The sequence below is a fragment of the Gavialis gangeticus genome, unplaced genomic scaffold (genome assembly GCF_001723915.1).
Source record: "Gavialis gangeticus isolate Ggan-Ray unplaced genomic scaffold, GavGan_comp1, whole genome shotgun sequence".
In the NCBI taxonomy this organism is placed as follows: Eukaryota; Metazoa; Chordata; order Crocodylia; family Gavialidae; genus Gavialis; species Gavialis gangeticus.
This window is the reverse complement of record NW_017729004.1, coordinates 69852277-69871022: the sequence shown is the minus strand read 5'-3', so window position 1 is coordinate 69871022 and position 18746 is coordinate 69852277. Positions and strand designations below refer to the sequence as shown.

Here is an 18746-nt window from a genome sequence, read left to right as displayed (position 1 = left end):
TGCTGTGCCTAAAACAAATATGTAAAAGTTTACTTTACTACACAGAACATTAAGAGGACTCAATTTTAGATACTTTTTAAATAGGTTTTTAAAGTTTCTAAATAACCTGATGACTTCAAAGACCTGTATGATGTTTCATTAAAAATGTTCCTATTTGTTTTAGATTGTTAAAAAAAACATATCATTGCTCTGCATTAAACTACCCTGTGCAGAGTAAATGATTGTTTAATTACTACACTGATGGAAACCTGGAGTTCTGAATCATCATTTTAGTTTCTCAAAGAAATGAAAGAGCTGTGATCCAGGCTATAACTTTCAGCCAATCACATAAAGACAGATCAGCCTTCAGGCAAATCAGGAGTCTTGATTTAAGCTTACCTGGACTTGGCTGTTCGCCCAGTTGTAAAAATCTCTGTTAAAAACACTGCAAAATTCATATTAGCGTGTTTCCATTTTTGCACATTGTCATTGCTATAAAAGGCTAAATATCAAATAGCCTTCTGATTAAAACTAATTGATCTTGAAAATGTTTTTCTTTGTTAAAAGAAAGGGGAAGTTTAGCTCCCTGGGGCTACTATTCAAATACAGCGCGGGTGGGTGGAGTTGAGGTGTGCCAAGGTACATAAGTAGGTATTATGAGCCCTAGAGGTTCACACTGAAACTTGGAACACTTTCATAGTTCTTCAGACAGGTGGGAGAGCAAGCAAGGTAAGGCTGCGAGCACTGGCTGAGAAATCCACCTGTTAGGATCCTGTGAGCTTTACGTTCAGGTTACTTATTACTGCAGCAGGTAACAAACAGAAAGAAAGGAATGGACCAACTTACAGTTGAGCTCGCCATGGGGGAATAGATGGAATAATGCTGTCTCTTCATGTTAAAAGAATTAGAATGATTTTTTTTAATAGCTTAGAATGACTTTGCACAGATGCTGCTTTAGGTGTAGTGCTTCTTGGCCTTTACTTTCAGTTCTGCATCATCCTGAGATTTGTTTGTTCTTGCTTTTCCTGGTTGGCCGGCACCACCTTGTTCTTTTTAAAGGAGACCTTCATCCATACTGATCTGAATAAACTAGCTTTACAATCTCCAGTAGGCTTCTAAGCAAGACTCATTCAAACCTCATCTTTTCAGAGAACAATTTTTTATTATGTAAAGGTCAGTGTATGACCAAAACCTGGTATTGCTTTTTGCATGGCTCTGAAGCTGTGATTGCATAGATAGTCAGGGTCTACTGAGCATTACAACAGCAAAGAATGCTGTACCATTTATTCAAGCTGAGGAAAGCAAGCCCTCCCAGGGCTTCCCACAAAGCCAGGCAGAATGGCATCACATTTCCACTTTTCTAACCTGCGTTTTAAAAGATGCTTGCTATTGCTTATGCACCCATGTTGATGTTCCTGTGCTTTAGAATGTCTGCTTACCTTAAGCTTTTCTGTGTACCTCTCAGCTCAGTATCCTAGCATCCAGTGACAAGTGAATGAGAAAGTTGGATCATGCTAAGTGAATTCACTGGTAGAATCATTTCATTTAGAAAACTGAGAAACATGTCATCTAACATGACCTGCTTCATTCTCACTTGTACAGTTGGGCAGAGGAAGAGATTTCAGCAGCAAAGCATCCCTAGAAGTGATACATTGCATTTCTAAACCAATCCTCAGTATTCTAAATGAAACCATTATATCTTGAAAATTGTATTATTGTGTGGCTTTAAGGGAAAGATACATTTAGAGAACAATACTGGAATTCAAGACATTCTTTGAAGGCGTAACTCCCTGTAACTACATTGTTTCATTTGCAAAACTGAGGAAATGACCTCCTCAACCTAACTTCCCTGAACAAAACACTTGGGAAGTGCTTAATTATTGCAGTGATGGATTTTATAGAAAGGTCTCAGAAACACTTACTAATATTTGCAAAAGCCTTTATATTCTTACATGATGGGTATTATAGAAAATGCTGAACTTTCATTGTTTCGTTGAACTAATTCAGTATTTGTAGCACCATCAAGAAATACAGGAGAGGGAGTAAGAGAGAGATATAGCATCGAAGTGCGTCTCTAGACTGACTTCATCTAGATGACATAAGCATTTTTAAAACTGGCAACAAGTGACTTAAAACAAAACTATACCAGTTCCATAGATATTAAAAAATATTTGCTAAACCAGTCTGACTATTCATTATGTTTTTAGGAACACAAACTACCTTTAGCAGTTCATTCCAGCAGTGACCCAGCCCTGATATATTTTTATGACTTAAATGTAGACTGAGAGGTTATATGTAGCACCACCTTCCTAAACAATTATCCAGTTAGGAGTGTGAAAAATGCCAGCATTATAAATGTCAATTATCTTTTTCAGCACTAGTCATGGAGAAGAATTATATTTCAATATCCCTGCTGCTTGTTGCTGTTGCCTATACCCTCGCTAAAGATTTTGGGGCTAAGGACAAAAAGGACACAAATGAATATAAACCAAAACTGCCTCAAACTCTCTCCAGAGGTAACATGTTGTTCATTCTCACTGCCCTACATCCATAAGAATCTTTCACCATTTGATCTCCTAATATTTATTCCTCTTGCATTATTAATAGTTCCTTGACACTTTGCTCTTTTCCTTTCAGCTACCTATATTTAAAAAACAAAACAAAACAGTCTCTTGCCACTTGAAATACACTTTCCTGATATTTTTTCTACAAGTTATTTTGCCTTCATTGCATTTAAATTCCCTTTTGGCAACACATTCTCAAAGTAGTTCTCAGTAGTCTTTACATTTACACTTGACTTGAAATAGTCTTCTCATCACCAACACCTTTGACAGTGACTCCTCTTTGTCATTTGCCTTTAGGTTGGGGTGATCAGCTGATCTGGACTCAGACTTATGAAGAAGCCTTGTTTAGAGCCAAGTCTGGGTAAATCAACTTTACCTATTCTTTTGATAGGTTTCAATGGCGCCATCTAGTGTAATATTTATATTTACATGAATAATAGCAAGAAAAGAGAAGTTGCCAGAACTTAGAAATGTGTCCATTTGTTAACTGATTTTACAGTCTAAGATGTTTTTCCACATAAGTACTGACTTTAAGATTGGTAATAGTAAAAATCTGAAATAAGACTTCTTCTGTTTCAGTAACAAACCCATAATGATTATCCACCATTTAGAGGACTGCCCACATAGTCAAGGTAAGTTTTGAATAGAAACATCTTGCTTTACACCTTTATATAACTAAAAATACCACCCATTTTTCTTCTAAAAACACCTCATTGAAATACTAACCTAAGCAAGCAACCTGTGTTGCTTTCAGAATTGCAGGCATTTTAATCTCATACAGAACAGATTCAAATCATGATACATTAGTTTTCAATTTTGTGAGAATGATGCAAATTTAATCTAAGGCTGGGAATAAAGGTGTTGAAAAAGTGTTATTTCTAGAGATGGACTGAGCAAGATGCATGCAATTCTCACTCCTGATCAAAGTTACCATTTACAATGGGATGCAGATGGGTCAGTGTAGAAACTTCAAGTTCTTATGAGATTTCTGCCGTATTGGGGACATCTATTTTCTCAAGATTTCCAGCCATATTCATACCAGAGCCCTGATGCAATGTCATCTATATGATTAGTTCCTATTCCTCATGAAAAGCCCTACAGATTTCCTTGGGGATCCCTGTGCACCTAACAGACCATCCAAACAACTCAGTTTTGAGAATAGCCCTCAACTTGTAAAGTTGGAAACCAAACCAGAACTAACTTCAGGGTGTTTGACTTAGAGGAGATTCATATGCACGGTTAGAAGGAGTTTAGACTACAGGAATGCAGTTTTGTGCCACTTGCCTTTGTTACTTAAGGTCTGTTCCAGCTACTGTTCACCTACACGCTAAAAGAAAGGAACCTACAGCCTTTTCAGCTGGTCACTACAATCTTTTTCTAACTTGAACTCAGGGTTTGAATTACAAAGGAGCTTATGGGGGCCGAGCCCTGTCATAAGAGATGAGAGCTCCCTTGTAAGATTTGAAAATCATAACTTGGGGGGGGTCTCTGATTTTATTGGGGTATCATGATGGGCAGCCTAATTTTTTTTGCAGACCCCTGCAAGAGTCAAAGTGTAATTTGAACCCTGCATTGGACTTGTATATTATAGCATGGAGAATTCACCAATCACTCCAGATCTGATTCTGTATTGTTTCTTGACAAAGATAAATGGTTAATTTCCTTCCTGACTTTTGTTTTTTTAACAATCATTCACATTTATGTTCTAGCACTGAAGAAAGTATTTGCTGCACACAAAGAAGTACAGAAATTAGCTGAAAAGTTTGTTCTTATTAATCTTGTTGTAAGTATTCAGCTACACTTCATTAAAGCTCTCTTTTATAACACCATCTGGAAGCAATAAACTTCCATCTTTATAGTGTCTTGGATAAGGTTAATGTTTAGCATCACTTGCCATGGGGAAATGACTAGGCTGCAATAGGGCTAGATTTAGCAATAAATTTTTACCTATTATAATAATATATAATGACTATAAAATATTTATACCAATAAAACAATTAATTATGAGATGCCTTGCAGTTATAGCATTGTTTTCTCATTAATGTATTCCTCACATATTAAAACATAATCTTTAAAATGAATTTTAATTTTATAACCACCAAATTATGAACTGGAAATTAAACGTTCTGCTTATATTACCTGTACAGCATGGCTAATAGCACTCTTGATTTAAAACCTTATTATTTATTCCAGTATGAAACAACAGACAAGCATCTTTCACCTGATGGCCAGTATGTCCCTCGAATTATGTTTATTGGTGAGTACTTAACACTCTCAAAGAGGCTCAAGAATAATGCTATCTATTGTAAAGCTGCAGAGACTAGGTCCTGTAACGTGACAAAAACATAAAACCCTCAGCTTTATTAATGGGAATTAATTCAGCAGGAGCATGGAATCTTTATATTTGATTTGCTGGGATGGATGAGAAAAACCAAAAAGAGTGACACGTTAGGTATTATTTTGGAAAAGGCTCACATACTAATAAAGAAAAATGTATGACTTATGAAAAACAGAATAATGCATTCTATAACAGAGATCAGTAAGCAAATGAGGATTGTAGATCAGCTTAAGCTGGGAGATGCCTAGGAATTTTTTATAAATGTAGAAGAGGCAACCTAGTCAAGATGCAATAGAATTGCTTTTGGCAAATGCACTGCACATTGCTTATGCACTTTATTCAAGTAATGGTCATTTCAAGTTTTGGTTTTTACTGGTGTTCAGGATAAAACAGGACCTATGACACCAGTGTACCATCACCTTTCAGTCTCACCTGTGATAGGTGAAGTCCTAGGCTTGTAATCACCTGAAGTCAGGCCATTGGTCCAGAAGTTCATTCTATAGGTCTCCTTAAGCCTGTATGGATATAGTTAGGGTCTGGAAAGATGTACTTAGGGTCTGTCAACTCCATCAAGATGTATAGATTATTGAGTCCATTTTGTTTTTTAGTATTTCTGAAGACTTCACAATAAGACAGGTTCTCTTTGAAACAGAATTTTGTGAATATCATAAAAATAGCAATGGTCAAATGCACATAAAGGGCCAGATTTTCAAAACCAAGTACACTGAATTGCATACCTACTGAAAGACAGACAAAACTCTTGGGGTAAAGGCAATATCTTTTATTAGACCAATTAGAAGATATCACCTCTACCTCAAGAGTTTTGTCTGTTCATGCTTTTTAGACGAATACGACTACAATCTATATTCCTACCTACTGAAAGTACACTAAACCCCAACACAACAGGATGTTTAGATGTTTGGCTGGTCATGTGCATGAACCAAAGAGCTGTATGTTGAGTGCATTCAGTGCTTGTGCATTGCTGTGAAAACCTAGCTCATGATGTACGCATCTAAAAAGGTTAAAGCTTCATTATAGCCATATAGTTTGTTTGTTTTTTAATTCACTTCCCCACAAAAAGTAATCCCTGAGATTGAGAAGGAAAGGTATGCTTTTTTAATGCACCATTTTAGGCCATAAATAGTTCCATAAAGTGGGAAAGATTGCTTGAAATAGTTCCAATGAGGGACTATATTCTCCCTTCACAGAATGAACAGAACGCTTGGTCCCAGAATAAAAACAGCAAGGGATGTACTGGAAGCCTCATGCACCCATGCTGGCTTAATGGCTTTCAGCCTATGCCTGCTTCATAATAGCATGACTTCAGCAAGTCTATACTGTTAGGGACTTCTCTGTTCCCTTCAGTCTGTAGGAAAGTAGCCTCTTGGGGAAGATTCCCTGATGCAAATGTAGTTCCACTGTGGAGTTAAAGCAGGTTTCAACTACATTAGATGCATTCTTTCTGAGGCTGATATAGGATGCTGGAAGTGGCTTTCCGAGCCAGGCCTACCCCTTACCTCTGGTAGAACCCTGACTTCCAAACGGGCTTTACAAGATTTGGAGGGCAAAGGAAGATAACAGTAGCAGATCTAGGATTTGTTAAGAGGGGTGTGACAGCAGACTGCCTGGCAGGAACAGCAGGCAGGGACTTTTTTTTTAAATTGCCCAATGAGGTAAGAATCTTCCTTCCCTCGTTTTTGTTCCCCCTTTCTTCTCCTCCAAACTCATCTGCAGGTCCCATCCTCTCCTCTCTCCTTTTCTCCCTTCCCACACCTTTTCATTGCTGCTGTCCCCACTCTGGAGCACTGTTGGGAGGCTCCAGAGCCATTCCTGCCCCTCTCCAGCGGGCTGCATGGGAAGCTGGGCTCAGCCAGGGACAGCAGTGGTGAATTGGTGCCCTTTCCCCAAGCCTACTCTGGGCTGGCAAGAAACACCCAGGGAACCAGGCAGGAAGGTGAAATCTGTTAGCTGTCACCCATACCACTATCTCCAGCTGAGCCTGGCTCTCCCAGGACAGCCACAGATACCAGCATAGGCAGGCAGGAAAGGTGGAGGAGGAGGGGTATGAGGGGTGGGAAGGTGCTGCTGAGCACAGAGGAGAAGTTCTAGGGGAATTGTTATTTTCTTTAGGGACTTTAAAAATAGTCCTGGCTGCTGCTGCTGCTGCTCCTCTGGGGTCGACTGGGGTGGGGGGGAGTGCATCTGTGCCCCTGATAACTAAGCTATAGATTGATGGGACTATTCCTACTATTCCTTTCCATTGATACAAATAAGGGGACAAAAGACAACTTGCCTTTTTAAAAATATAAAGATTTGTAACCATAGAAGTTAAAATAGTCATCAGGGTAAATCAAGGGTGAACTGCGGTGAGAAGTGGGCAGATGCATCACTCAGGACTGAATTTTGATTATTGACTGTGAGTGAAAGCAGGACACTATTCAGGATTGACCTCTCCATGTGTGCACAGAGCAAGTCAAGAGAGAGTCTACTTTGTCATCATCAGCTGCTATTTGAAAATGCATTTCTTTCTCCTTTACTTCTCCAGATCCTTCCCTGACAGTAAGAGCAGACATTACTGGAAGATACTCAAACCGTCTGTATGCATATGAGCCTTCAGATATCGCATTATGTAAGTATTATTTCCTAAAGGAACCTTAACAAATACATTTCCAGTATACACATTTCTTTTCATAGAACAATGACAAGCGCTAGACAAGATATGTTTTAATAGCTACTGGTTGATATGAGACACTATTTAGCCAAAGATCAGGGGTAAAAAAAAGGTTCCAACTCACATCACATTGTGCCTTACTGTGGAAATAATCACAGGAATATTAACAGACCTACTAGTCCCATAAGAATGGCAAATTCACCCCCATAAAAACAGTATATATAAATACACTAAGACAGGGGTAGATCTCTAACAGTATTTAGCATTGGTTCACTCTGCACCAGAATACTAAAGGCTCATTAAAACTGAATGGAACTTGAAGTTCATAAATGCCTCTGTCATTTTTGAAAAATGAGACTTTGGGCATTTCAATACCTAAATCCTTCTTGGAAGTCTGGACTCTACATAAAGATTAGAATGGTTGTTATACTAAAATCTTTGCTTACTGAAGAACAGTGCTATCCTGTAGCCTTAAACTTCTCTCTTCTAACAAATGAGAGCATACTTTATAGGAACTTGCATAACCAGCAACATTTCATTTTGCAGGATAAACAGAATGTTGATGCCATAAGGTCCTTACTGTACCATGAGTAATAAGTCCTGTTGAAGTTAGTCAGAGCTGCTTGTGTAGCAAATGCTAATGTTTGTTTTCTCCTTTATCATGCAAAGGGAACTAAGAATTATTCAGTGGACTTATTATATGGAATAGATTATATAGAATTACTCCTGCTATGGTATTTTCCAAAAAAAACAGTTTCTGCAGAAGCTCAGGTGAAACAGCTGTATACAAAAATTTTGGAAAAATTAAATGGCGCAATATGATAAAGTAGATGACACAGTAAGAATCAGCACAATGAAGGACTTGGAAAGGTTATCGTTTTGCTATTAAAGATTACTTTTCTTTCAAGCAGAGTAAGCAAGATAACAGTTTTGTGTGTTTCATTTGTAGTGTATGCAAATATGCAGAAAGCTCTGAAACTGCTGAAGACTGAACTTTAAGGGAAAGAAATTGAAGAGACAAGATGTCTGATTTCTTTCTCTCCTCTGCTCACTGGCATCAGTGAAGAAATTAGCTAGGTGGATCTTTAGAAGTACACAGCGCTGGCTTATATGCAAAACAGTATGGTTGTATGTTAACACTTTTGTACTGGGCAGCATTTTAAGATCCTGATTACTTTTTTAAAAAAGCATACAGGTGTATAGTGTATGCTCCAACTGTAAAAAAATATGATTTTTAAGAAAATAAATCCATTTTCAGGTGTTTACAAAACGTTGTCGTATTTTGTGGGTTTTCCTAAAAATTTACCTGATCAATCACCCAGTGATATTAAGTGCAAGGTTGTTCTAGCAGGCTTTAAAAATGAGAGGTTATAAATGTCACATCTAAGCACATCCCAGGGAAAAGGAGAGTCATTTTACATTATGGCTTGAAAAGGAGGGCAGCTTTGTCAAACCTGCAATTTTAATAGTCAGTTAACATTTTTATTCCTTAGTCTGCTGAGTATTTTTCCTGCTTTCAATGGTTTTATTTTTCTTTTGAAAAATGCAGTAAGAAATATAAATAATTTCAGCAGCCTCTAGCAATATGAATCTGGAAACTTCTCCCAAGTTGTGGAGTTTTACATTTGCAATACTTATTGATGTATTGTTGTATAAATTACCATCTTAGCTAATACAGCTCTAGAAATTACTATCCAAATTTGGATAGTAATTTCATTTAGATAGTACTTTTCATTACTGCTAAAATGAAAAGTAACACAACAGGAATGGCATCTACTTGTTAAATGGGCCCCACTTTCCTTCCTTAGAGACAAGTCTCCAGCATATACAGCCACAGAGTACAGGTATACCACATAACTTCTGGTTATACTGTAATTCAAAACTGCCATTGCAGCCTCACAGAATGGAAGTATTTACCTGTGAGTTATATGCTTCATTTTCCCATAGAAAATCCAGAACACTATGTGTAAAGGACCTTGTTATAGAATGGGCAAAGACCATCAGTCTCTGATGTAGGTGGGTTAACTTATATAAAGATGATAATGTGGCTGGATCCTTGTTTTAAAAGGAATACTTACACTCACAAATTCTGAAAGCAACCAGAGCAGCAGGGGTTTTCTTGGCATATAACCAAGAATTTAAAAGCAGCCAAAATCTTTGAGACCAAAGAAGAATCTGATTATTTTACACAGAGTTCAGTTTAAATCAGATGCAGTCTAGAAGGGATCTATAATTCATATGTATGATATTGGAACTTAAAACACATAAGAGAAAACTGCTCACCTGGCCACATAATAAACATCCTTTGGAAGGAATATGGATAGCACAGGTTCCCAGTTGTAGATAGTCTGGAAGGAAGGGCCCAGAATGACCTTGACAGACTGGAGAAATGGTTCTCAGTCAATGAAGTGGGATTCAACAAGGACAAGTTCAAGTCCTGCACTTTGGACAGAATAACTGCATGCACAAACACAGATTAGGGAATGACTGGCTAAACTGCTGTACTGCAGGGGCTGCACCATGCTCTTCCTGGTGGGGCAGCCATGCTAGGTTTGGGGCAGGCAGTGGCAGCACTGGGAGGGGGCTATGGATGGAGGGGCAGCTGCAGCCACCCCAAGATTTGCCGTAGCCCACTTGACCCCCATCCTAGCACCACCGCTGCCCACCTCCAGCATAGCACGGCCCCCCCATGCCGGGAAGAGCCTGGCATTGCCTCAGCCCCAGCCCAGTGGCACACCCCCAGATCTGCATGGGGCGTGTGCAACAGCAACAGCCACCACCCCCTCTGCATGCCCCCTAGACAAGCCGCAGCTCCATCCTATGAACCTGCCTCACCCCAGCTGTGCAGGGCCTGGCAGGGTGAGCACAGGTGTCCCTGGGGCTTCAGCCTGGCGGTGCAGCCAAGGCTGGCCCTGCTCCAGCCCCCTGTTCTGGGGCCCCCTGGGCGGTGCAGGGCCAGTGCCAGTGCTGGAAGATAGCTAGGGCCAGTGCAAGGCTGGGGGGCGGGGGGTGGCTTCATTTGCATGGGAAGCACTGGCACTGGGCAATGACCCTGGGCACAGGGGAAGAGGCAGCTGCACAGGCACAGTGGGCCCCTGCCCTGATCCTGGGCCCAACTCCCTCCCGATCCCTACCTGGCCCTGGTCCCAGTCCCAGCCCCATTCCCTCTGTCCCCATCCCCACCACCATTTCCCCACAGACTTTCCCACCCGGGAGGGTGCATATTTTCCTCTCTCCGCCTATGCTTGCAAGTCAAGGGAAGCAATTCTCCCAATCTATTCAGCACTGTGAGGCCTTACCTGGAATACTTCCCAGTTTTGGGTGCCACACTTCAGGAAGGATGTGGACAGTTCAAAAAGTATTCAGTGCAGGGCAGCAAAAATAAACAGGGGCCTGAGAAACAAAATTTATGAGGAAAGGCTGAAAGAACAGATTATTTATATTACAGGAGACTAGTGGGGCATGTAATAGGAGTCTTCAAATACTTGAAGTGAGATATAAATAGGATGGAGATGGACTTCTTTAGTTGGCTGTAAGGGACAGGACTAGGAACAACAGTGTGAAGTTCCAGCAGAAGAAATTTAGGATGGAAATTAAGGGTGCATCCAGACAAGCACATACGCGTAGTATGCAGCGCTGCAGACCCATCTGCAGCACCACAGACCACATGCACCACACATGCGTGGCGTTCACTGTGCTATTAAATTTGCAATACAGAGGGTTTTTTGACACCAGAAGGTGCTGGTGTCAAAAAAACCTGCACCTGAAAAAAGTGGGGAGGCTCATGGGGCTGCAGCATGCACCACCTGAAACCAGAGCTTGGCCAACCAGAGCCACACTCCAGCTCCTGGCCAGGCTCTGTGTTCTGGACCACTGCCACTGGAGCCCTGGGAAACCCTCAGGACCCCAGGTAAGGGTGCTGGAGCCAGCCCAGTTGCTGGTCCCAGCCTTCCCTACGCCACCCAGGGCAACTTGCCACACATTAGAGCATGTGTGCACAAGCATTCTCCAGGGACAAGTAACAACTACGTGCCACTGCTATTTATACCCAAGAAAACGCATATGCATGCTCATCTGGATGTGCCCTAGGAGGGTGGCTAAGCATTGGAACAGGCTATCTAGATAAGCTGTGGAATCTCCCATTCTTAGAAACTCTCAAAAACATGTTGGACAGACACTTGGCTGAGATGGTTTAGTCAGGAATGACTCTGCCTTAAGTAGAAGGCTAGACTAGATCAGCATTTCTCAACCCACGGGTTGCAAAAATATATGAAAGGGTCAAAAACAAGCTTTAAAGAATGGATCAACGAACTTTAAAAATGAATTATCCTTTAAAGGAGAAAAACTTGGCAATGCACAGGTGTCCTCTTGCAGGCTGCAGGGGCAGGCTCGCCTGCAAGGGGCAGGGGGCACCAGGTGCATGTGCACATGCACGTAGCAGCCAGGCAGCATGGAGAGCAGGTCCTGTAGCTCCCCAAGGTTAAGTCTATGGGCTGGGAGAAGGGAGGGGAGGGCATAGATCATGTATCAGGGAGGTGGGGACGCACAGGCAATACCACCCACTACCCCACCTCCTCTCTGGGGTAGAGCTGTAGACTGAGGGGAGTAGCAGCTGGGCCATGGAGGCAAAGTAGAGCAGTGGCCCAGAGTGTGAGAGGCTGACAGCAGGAGAAGATGAGGGTACAGGAAATCTCTCCCCGCCCCATCCATTACTCCTTATGCTGCTGGTAGCATGGGGTGGCTGTTCTGATAGTGGCAGCAGCAATGAATCTCGCCACCCCACTCTGCCCTCCCATGCTATGCCCTGCCTGCTGGGCCACAGAGGCAGCTTCTGGCTGTGCCCATCCAGCCAGGGTGCAGCCCTGTGTCTGCTGTGGGGGTACAGGTTTGCGGGGGGATGGGGACAGGTAGCTATATTTCTACCTGTTAACATGAAAAAAAAAAGTGTGGAAGGGAAAATTTTCTGTGGCCACAGGCACTGTTAAAGGACCTTATGGGTAACAGGTTGCCCAGGAATCACAGGTAGGTGAACCACTGAGCTGGAGGCTCAAAGCAGAGAGCCATCACTACTGGTCTGCTCAGAGGCTGGAATGAAGGCACAAACCACTATATTACATTACTGTCAGGTTATGTTAGGTTACTATTAGGTTGCTGCCCGTTTGCAAGTCCAAAGTGGCAAGAGGCAAGGCATTAATTAAAGACTAAAGCTAAAAATGCATAGCACATGCTGCTAAGACTTGAACCAGGAGACTCCTTTCTGACCGAAAGATTTTCTGACCACTTCACAAGAAAAAATATTCTAGACAGGCCAGAATAGGGAGAGGGGTAATCTTCTTAGTCATTGGGTGCTCCCTGGAATCAAATGCCACTGCAGGCATGATGTCCAATGTGGAAGGCAGGGGAAGTACATGTATTCCAGCCCTTAACCCATCTTGCTGAAATCTGGGGAATGGGGATAGCAGAAACAACATTGGCAACACAGCCACATGGCAGGCAGGTTAATCTCACCAATAAGTAAAACCTTTAGAATTAAAAAAGGAGCCCAAACTCAAAAAACATGCAGTCAAAATTGCTTCAGCAGCAGAGAGGTAAATAACAATGGGCAAGAAACTTTCCCCTGGGGACTTTCTAATTAAAGAGAACCTACCAACTGCAATGTGACAACTTCATGCTGCAGGATGAAACTGCTGAAAAAGGCTCTCCAGGGTCAAAAGAAATATCTACTGTGCTCCTTGAAGACAAATATTTGAGAAAACTATTCAAAAACCAGGATAGCATGTTCATAAGAACAGCTTTTTGGCTTAAGCAAAGATGTATTTACCATAAAAAGATCCAACACTAAGATTACTTTCTGAATCATTGTGAAAAAGGCTTGTTTAAGATATGCATTAGAATGTCAGTCTGCGGGAGACAGATAGCTGGTATAGTGATACTGCTGGTTAATTTATATGTATTCGTTGAATAGTTGAATGTGTATTGTAACTGCTGTTACTGGTCTAAGTTACACAACCTAGAAAAGAACATGTAAGCTTACCATTTGCAGCCAGCTACAGTAACCTAGTCAGTGTCTTGGGTATCTTAGGTGCAATTTGCTTATTCACTCTTAATCTATATGTGCTCCTCTCCATGTAAAATTTGAAGGTTTCAAGGGTCTTTCTAAAATGGATCAACACAGGTCTGAAGAAGCCACTGAAAAAAAAAAAAAATAAGCCTCACACAGCTGCTCCTGCCATGGAAACTAGATGGCAAGGATGTTCCTGTGATGCCTGCTACTGCCACTCTCAGGTATGCTACAAACAAGCCTTGGAGAATCCTCACTGCCACCCTTCCAGTTTTTGGGGAGGGAAAGGTACAGGGCAGGGTGACATTTTGGCAGCGACCCTAATAGAAGTGCAGAGCCAGTGTAGGATGTACCCTAAAACACACAAATTTCCAAGGGGCTCAAAATGTAGATGGTCAATTGCATACCCTTGGTTCCCTAGAGAGACATCTGTTGAGTCCACATGGCTTTGTGTAGGTTCTGTACTTTTTCCTTGGAAAGGAAGTAAACCCAGGCTGAGATGTTTAACTTGGGCACCTAAAATGTCAAATGTCACACAAGTAGTAAATTGAAAGTTGAAATACTTGCATAGTTTAAAGGGTACAAAAATGACAGGAGTTCTAGGAATTCCACTAAGCTGCAAGAGCATGTTGAGATAGCTCCATCTAAAACACTTTACACAACTAAAAAAATGCAACCTAGCAACATTGGTGCATTAACAGTACATTGTAAACTGAAAAGTATGTTATTTAGGGGCTTATAAAATTGGTCTATTTATTTTTTAAAGGATTTATCTAACAATATTTTACATTAACTTTTCCTTCACATGCTAAGTTTTGGATCAGATATCATACATTCATTTTAATGTTAGGTTAGACTGGAACAGATTTTATAATTCATGCATAGGAAGTTGTAAAAAAAAAAAAATTTAAAGATTGGTAGGGGAGGAAGTTATATTTGGGGTCTTGTAACCAATTATTTTTAATGAGATAAAGTGTATAGCTGCCTTGTGGAAGAGGAAGGAATCTGTTGTTTCAATGATTCTTTATTGTGAGTACAGTGAGGAAATAGCTTGACATACATTAGATGCTGCTTGACATCACAAAGTAGATTATCACCTACAAAAACTTACACATTTCTGAATGGTTAACCTCCAAAATACCACCCTGTGCCCTTCTTCCTGACTGCAGACTAATATAGCTAACTACCTCTCTTTTTTATTGAAGTTAAGCAAACCAAACGCAATGATTTGTTTAGAAATCCATTCTCTTCAGATCTACACCTGAGCATACAAGGATTGTGACCACATTTGCCCAGAAAATAAAAACAAATCTCAAAAGGAAAAAAAAAAAAAGTTATCTTCAAGCTTAGGATGGAATGTTTATGAATCTGAAGTAATACACACACATATTTATCCAAGTATATAGTATTATATACGTTCATAAAAAAATACACAAAATAGAAAGACTCAAGTGCAGTTTATAGTGCTAAAACATCCTCTGTGCTGCAATACTCACTCTTTCAAAACATTAAAAAAAAAGAGAAAAAAAAAAATCACTCCACATACACCAAATACTGTAGTCATACTTCTTTAGGCCCTCAAGTCTCAACAATAGCAGTTCACATTTCTAAACCATCTGAGGCTGCCAGTTTCTCCTATGAGCAGTACTGCCAACCTGAAGCATTCAAAAAGCATGGATTCAGACACTGCTCCAAAATCATGAGATTTTATAAAGTTTTTGCCTGTTTTAAATTCCCTCCTGGTTTCCTGGCTTTTCAGTGTGCACTCAGGACCAATATCTTAGGATTCAAAAAAGGCCATGAATGGTTATAGCATTATATAATCAGCAGGGATCCTGGTTTTCTCTGACAAAAAGATAAAAATAAAGTAACCCAAAATCCACATTTTTTCATGATCAAAATGAAACACCACTAATATATAGATATCTAGATAGATATAGATATATAGATATCTAAATATTAGTGGTGTTTCATTTTGATTATGAAAAAATGTTGATTTTTTTCATCCAAAAAATTGGGGGGTTTTAATCAAAGATACCAGGATCCCTGTATTTCAGCAATACTCTAACGACTCCCAAAGACACTAGTGCTTCCCTTTTAATAAAGAAGTGTTCCACAAGAGGCCTGCCTGGTGAGTACAGACATATGGTGTTTATACACATGCTCTGGAGGTGGGGGAAGGGGAGCTTTAATTAGCGTAGCTCTGAGAGCTGTGCTAACTAAAAGCACCTGGAGCATCACATGCATCAGCATCCCTGCAAAAGTGGTGGCAGATCACTTTAAACTAAAGCTCGAACAAGCTTTAGCTTGAAGCACCCCACTGCCATTTTTCAGTGGGGGGGTGCCGATACATGTATCACTGGAGGCTGCTGGAGCACATTAATTTCCACACTCCAGATGACTACTAATTGAGTCTGCTCCAAGGCACTGGAATTACCGTGCATTGGAGCACTCTCTGCGCATGTATAGGAGCCCATGAATACAAGTTTCCTATTAACTAGTTAATAGATACAAGTCCAGTAGATGGCGCTGAAGAATATGGGCTAGACTTTTAAAGCTTATGCTGTTCTGCTAATAACTTGGCTGAGGCACTGCTAGTGGATTTACCCCCCTCTCACCTACTATCCAAATGCAATTCTCCACTCAAAGGTCCTGGAACAAAACTCAGCTTCAGAAAAACTGAGCATATAGGGAAATCCATGCAGTTTTCTCTGCCTTGAATGGGAGATGGCTGGACTCGCATACCAATAGAAACCCTTCAAATCTCACCACAAAACTACATCCTTTATTTGCTCCTGCTCCTACTCCCTCATTAGCTGCCTCACTCTTCACAAATGCTTTCACAGATAGTGATCTTCCACATCTCAGTTTTCACCATGTGAACCGTCTTCTTGTACTTCCGTTTGTTGGAGCTCTTCCTGGTCTTATAAGCAACCACTATTCCATTTATGTTCTTCATTATGTGTAATCCAGAGAAAAAAGTACATGGTAGAAAACATGATGCATTCCTGGGAAGTAAGCCTTCTAACCATCTGTGTCTGTGGTATACTATGTTTCTATTCCATCTCTATCTCCATGAGCAGGTTGAATCAGGGACACAGCCTCTCCCTGTTTTACAGTGCACAGAAAAAATGACAATACGCAATTCTTTAAACTTTTTTTTATTTATTTTTAAACAAACTACTGAAAACACCACAATATTTTTACAGTATATCAACCACATTTCAAATCAATACTTCATCATATACTGCTGGGTGAAGGTAAATAGGCAAGTCTGAGGATGAATGTTAGTATCACACTTCTAAGTTATTTTTATACTAACTTTAAAAATAGTTTTATAAGAAAATCTTGGGCACTTGTAACACTGATGAGATGAAATATCATTATTGATTCTGGTGCTTTTTTGGTGCCAGAGCTCATTCATTTACAGAAAAAAGTAGAAAATTTACACATTTAAAATTAACCTCCATAGGCTAAATTTTCTTGATTTTCCTCATTCATTACACTCATTTGCTGACATGTAAATGAAAAAAAAAATGTATTTTCCTTCTCTTTAAAAGCAATGCTAAAGCTGTGAAAAAACAAACAGTTAACAGGAGTCAGTTAACATGTTTGTTTATATCCATTATCTAAGGAAAGGAAATAAGTTGATCAACCTTTTAAATTATTTCAGATGTTCTCTATATTCATTCCAACCCAAACAGCAATGTGGGAGGCAGTTCTCACACACAAAAATAAGCTTACTATAATTTATCCTACTTTCCAACAGGATCACATAGTTCCAGGCATTGAACACACAAATGCATCACTTTAATGAGAAAGCATATGGATTTTTGTAAATCAATATTATTATTTTTTTTTACACTAAGGTAAGGCAATACACCCAAGTGCTATAAAATGCACTGAATACAGTGAACTTCATCAACTGCTATGATCTAGTAGAGCTAATTAACCAGCTCAGAAGAGAGTTCCGCTTCTGCTCGGCTACAAAATAGACAAAACTATCTCAAGAAAGAGAATCCTAGAAAGTGGGGATGGGAAACCAAAAAAAGACACACACAAATATCTCCATGCAGAAGGTTCTTTTTCAGGGGCTTAGAACATCCTTAATGTGGAAGAAGGCCAATTGATGGAGAATCCATATTTTAAACAGGAAAAAATAATAGTCCTTGGGAAAGTTTTCAAAGAAATGCACTAGGGTTTGCACGAGGATCCTTTTGGTTCCTATATCTGTAGGTCAGCCAGACTCCCAAAATCTGTGGGGGGGGAGGGGGAGAAAGAGAGAGACATTTAGCATACTTTCACTATCTGGTTTAAACAAATTAGAATATTTTACTGAGAGTTAAAATAAAAACTTCCAGGACACAAATTCAGGATACTTTTGCATTAGTACTGTATGTACCTGAATACAAGATGTTATTCCCCACAACTGGCATAGGGAAAAGATGCCTTCAACTCATATTGTTACAAGAAAACCTCATTAAAATACATTACCTATCACTAAACTGATGCCAAAAGCAGCATGTGCTCAGGAAGACATGGTACTGCAAAACCAGGCCAGCACTCAGAGACAAGGTCATGCTCTGTGAAAACGAGCAGTTACTCCCCCAGAAGGAACTGGGACTGGGCCTGGAGATACTGTAATTCTAGGCCTGCACCAACCCTGACACGCTCCCCTTAGTGCCAAAAATGAGAGATTAGCGCACCTCATCTGAAGAAAACATATAGTAATGGCCAGTAAGCACAGTCCCTCTCACTGCCAACTTTTTCAAGTCATGGTGAGCCACAACGCTGCATATATTTTTACTTCCTCTTCACTCTCACAGCTGAGCTGTGCCTTTCTTTCCTATTTCCAATGATTCTTATTTCCTCACCAACCTTAAATGCCCAGCAAACATCATGAAACGAGGCCCCAAACAGTTCATCCAGAATCCCTCTGTTGCCTCCTCAGTCTGGAGCACATGATTAACATGGCCCCATCCTCCATGAGGTAAAGTCAGACCAGGTTGCCTTGCACCTCATCTGTGTATAAATTTTTTAGAGCATCCCAGGACTCACGAAAAGAACACCTGGTTCCAGTTATGAGTGGGGCATAATTAATACATGGATCCTTTGTGGGGGAGGGGGAGGTAT

The 18746-nt window shown here is 40.4% G+C and overlaps 2 protein-coding genes across 2 annotated transcripts in view; one reads left to right on the top strand and one right to left on the bottom strand.

Annotated features, from left to right (window-relative positions):
* Positions 1–608: 608 nt before the first annotated feature.
* AGR2 (anterior gradient 2, protein disulphide isomerase family member) lies at positions 609–8817 on the top strand. Its single transcript, XM_019508521.1, has 8 exons — positions 609–708; positions 2355–2495; positions 2841–2904; positions 3123–3175; positions 4253–4326; positions 4737–4800; positions 7427–7510; positions 8502–8817. The coding sequence occupies exons 2-8, from the start codon at positions 2363–2365 to the stop codon at positions 8549–8551; spliced, it is 522 nt and encodes a 173-aa protein (XP_019364066.1). The 5' UTR covers positions 609–708; positions 2355–2362; the 3' UTR covers positions 8552–8817.
* A 7943-nt stretch (positions 8818–16760) lies between these two features.
* The window catches only part of TSPAN13 (tetraspanin 13), a 37256-nt gene continuing 35270 nt past the window's right edge, over positions 16761–18746 (bottom strand). Inside the window, exon 6 of the mRNA XM_019508520.1 lies at positions 16761–17869. Coding sequence (XP_019364065.1) covers positions 17795–17869 — 75 coding nt within the window. The 3' untranslated portion in view covers positions 16761–17794. The remainder of the gene's footprint in view (positions 17870–18746) is intronic.

What these genes read in the sequence shown, in the direction of transcription:
- AGR2 (XM_019508521.1), top strand. Translation starts at nt 2,363, where the DNA reads ATGGAGAAGAATTATATTTCAATATCCCTGCTGCTTGTTGCTGTTGCC. An exon ending in GCCTCAAACTCTCTCCAGAG is followed by an intron (nt 2,496 to 2,840) that starts GTAACATGTTGT and finishes ATTTGCCTTTAG; the next exon opens with GTTGGGGTGATCAGCTGATC. An exon ending in TTGTTTAGAGCCAAGTCTGG is followed by an intron (nt 2,905 to 3,122) that starts GTAAATCAACTT and finishes CTTCTGTTTCAG; the next exon opens with TAACAAACCCATAATGATTA.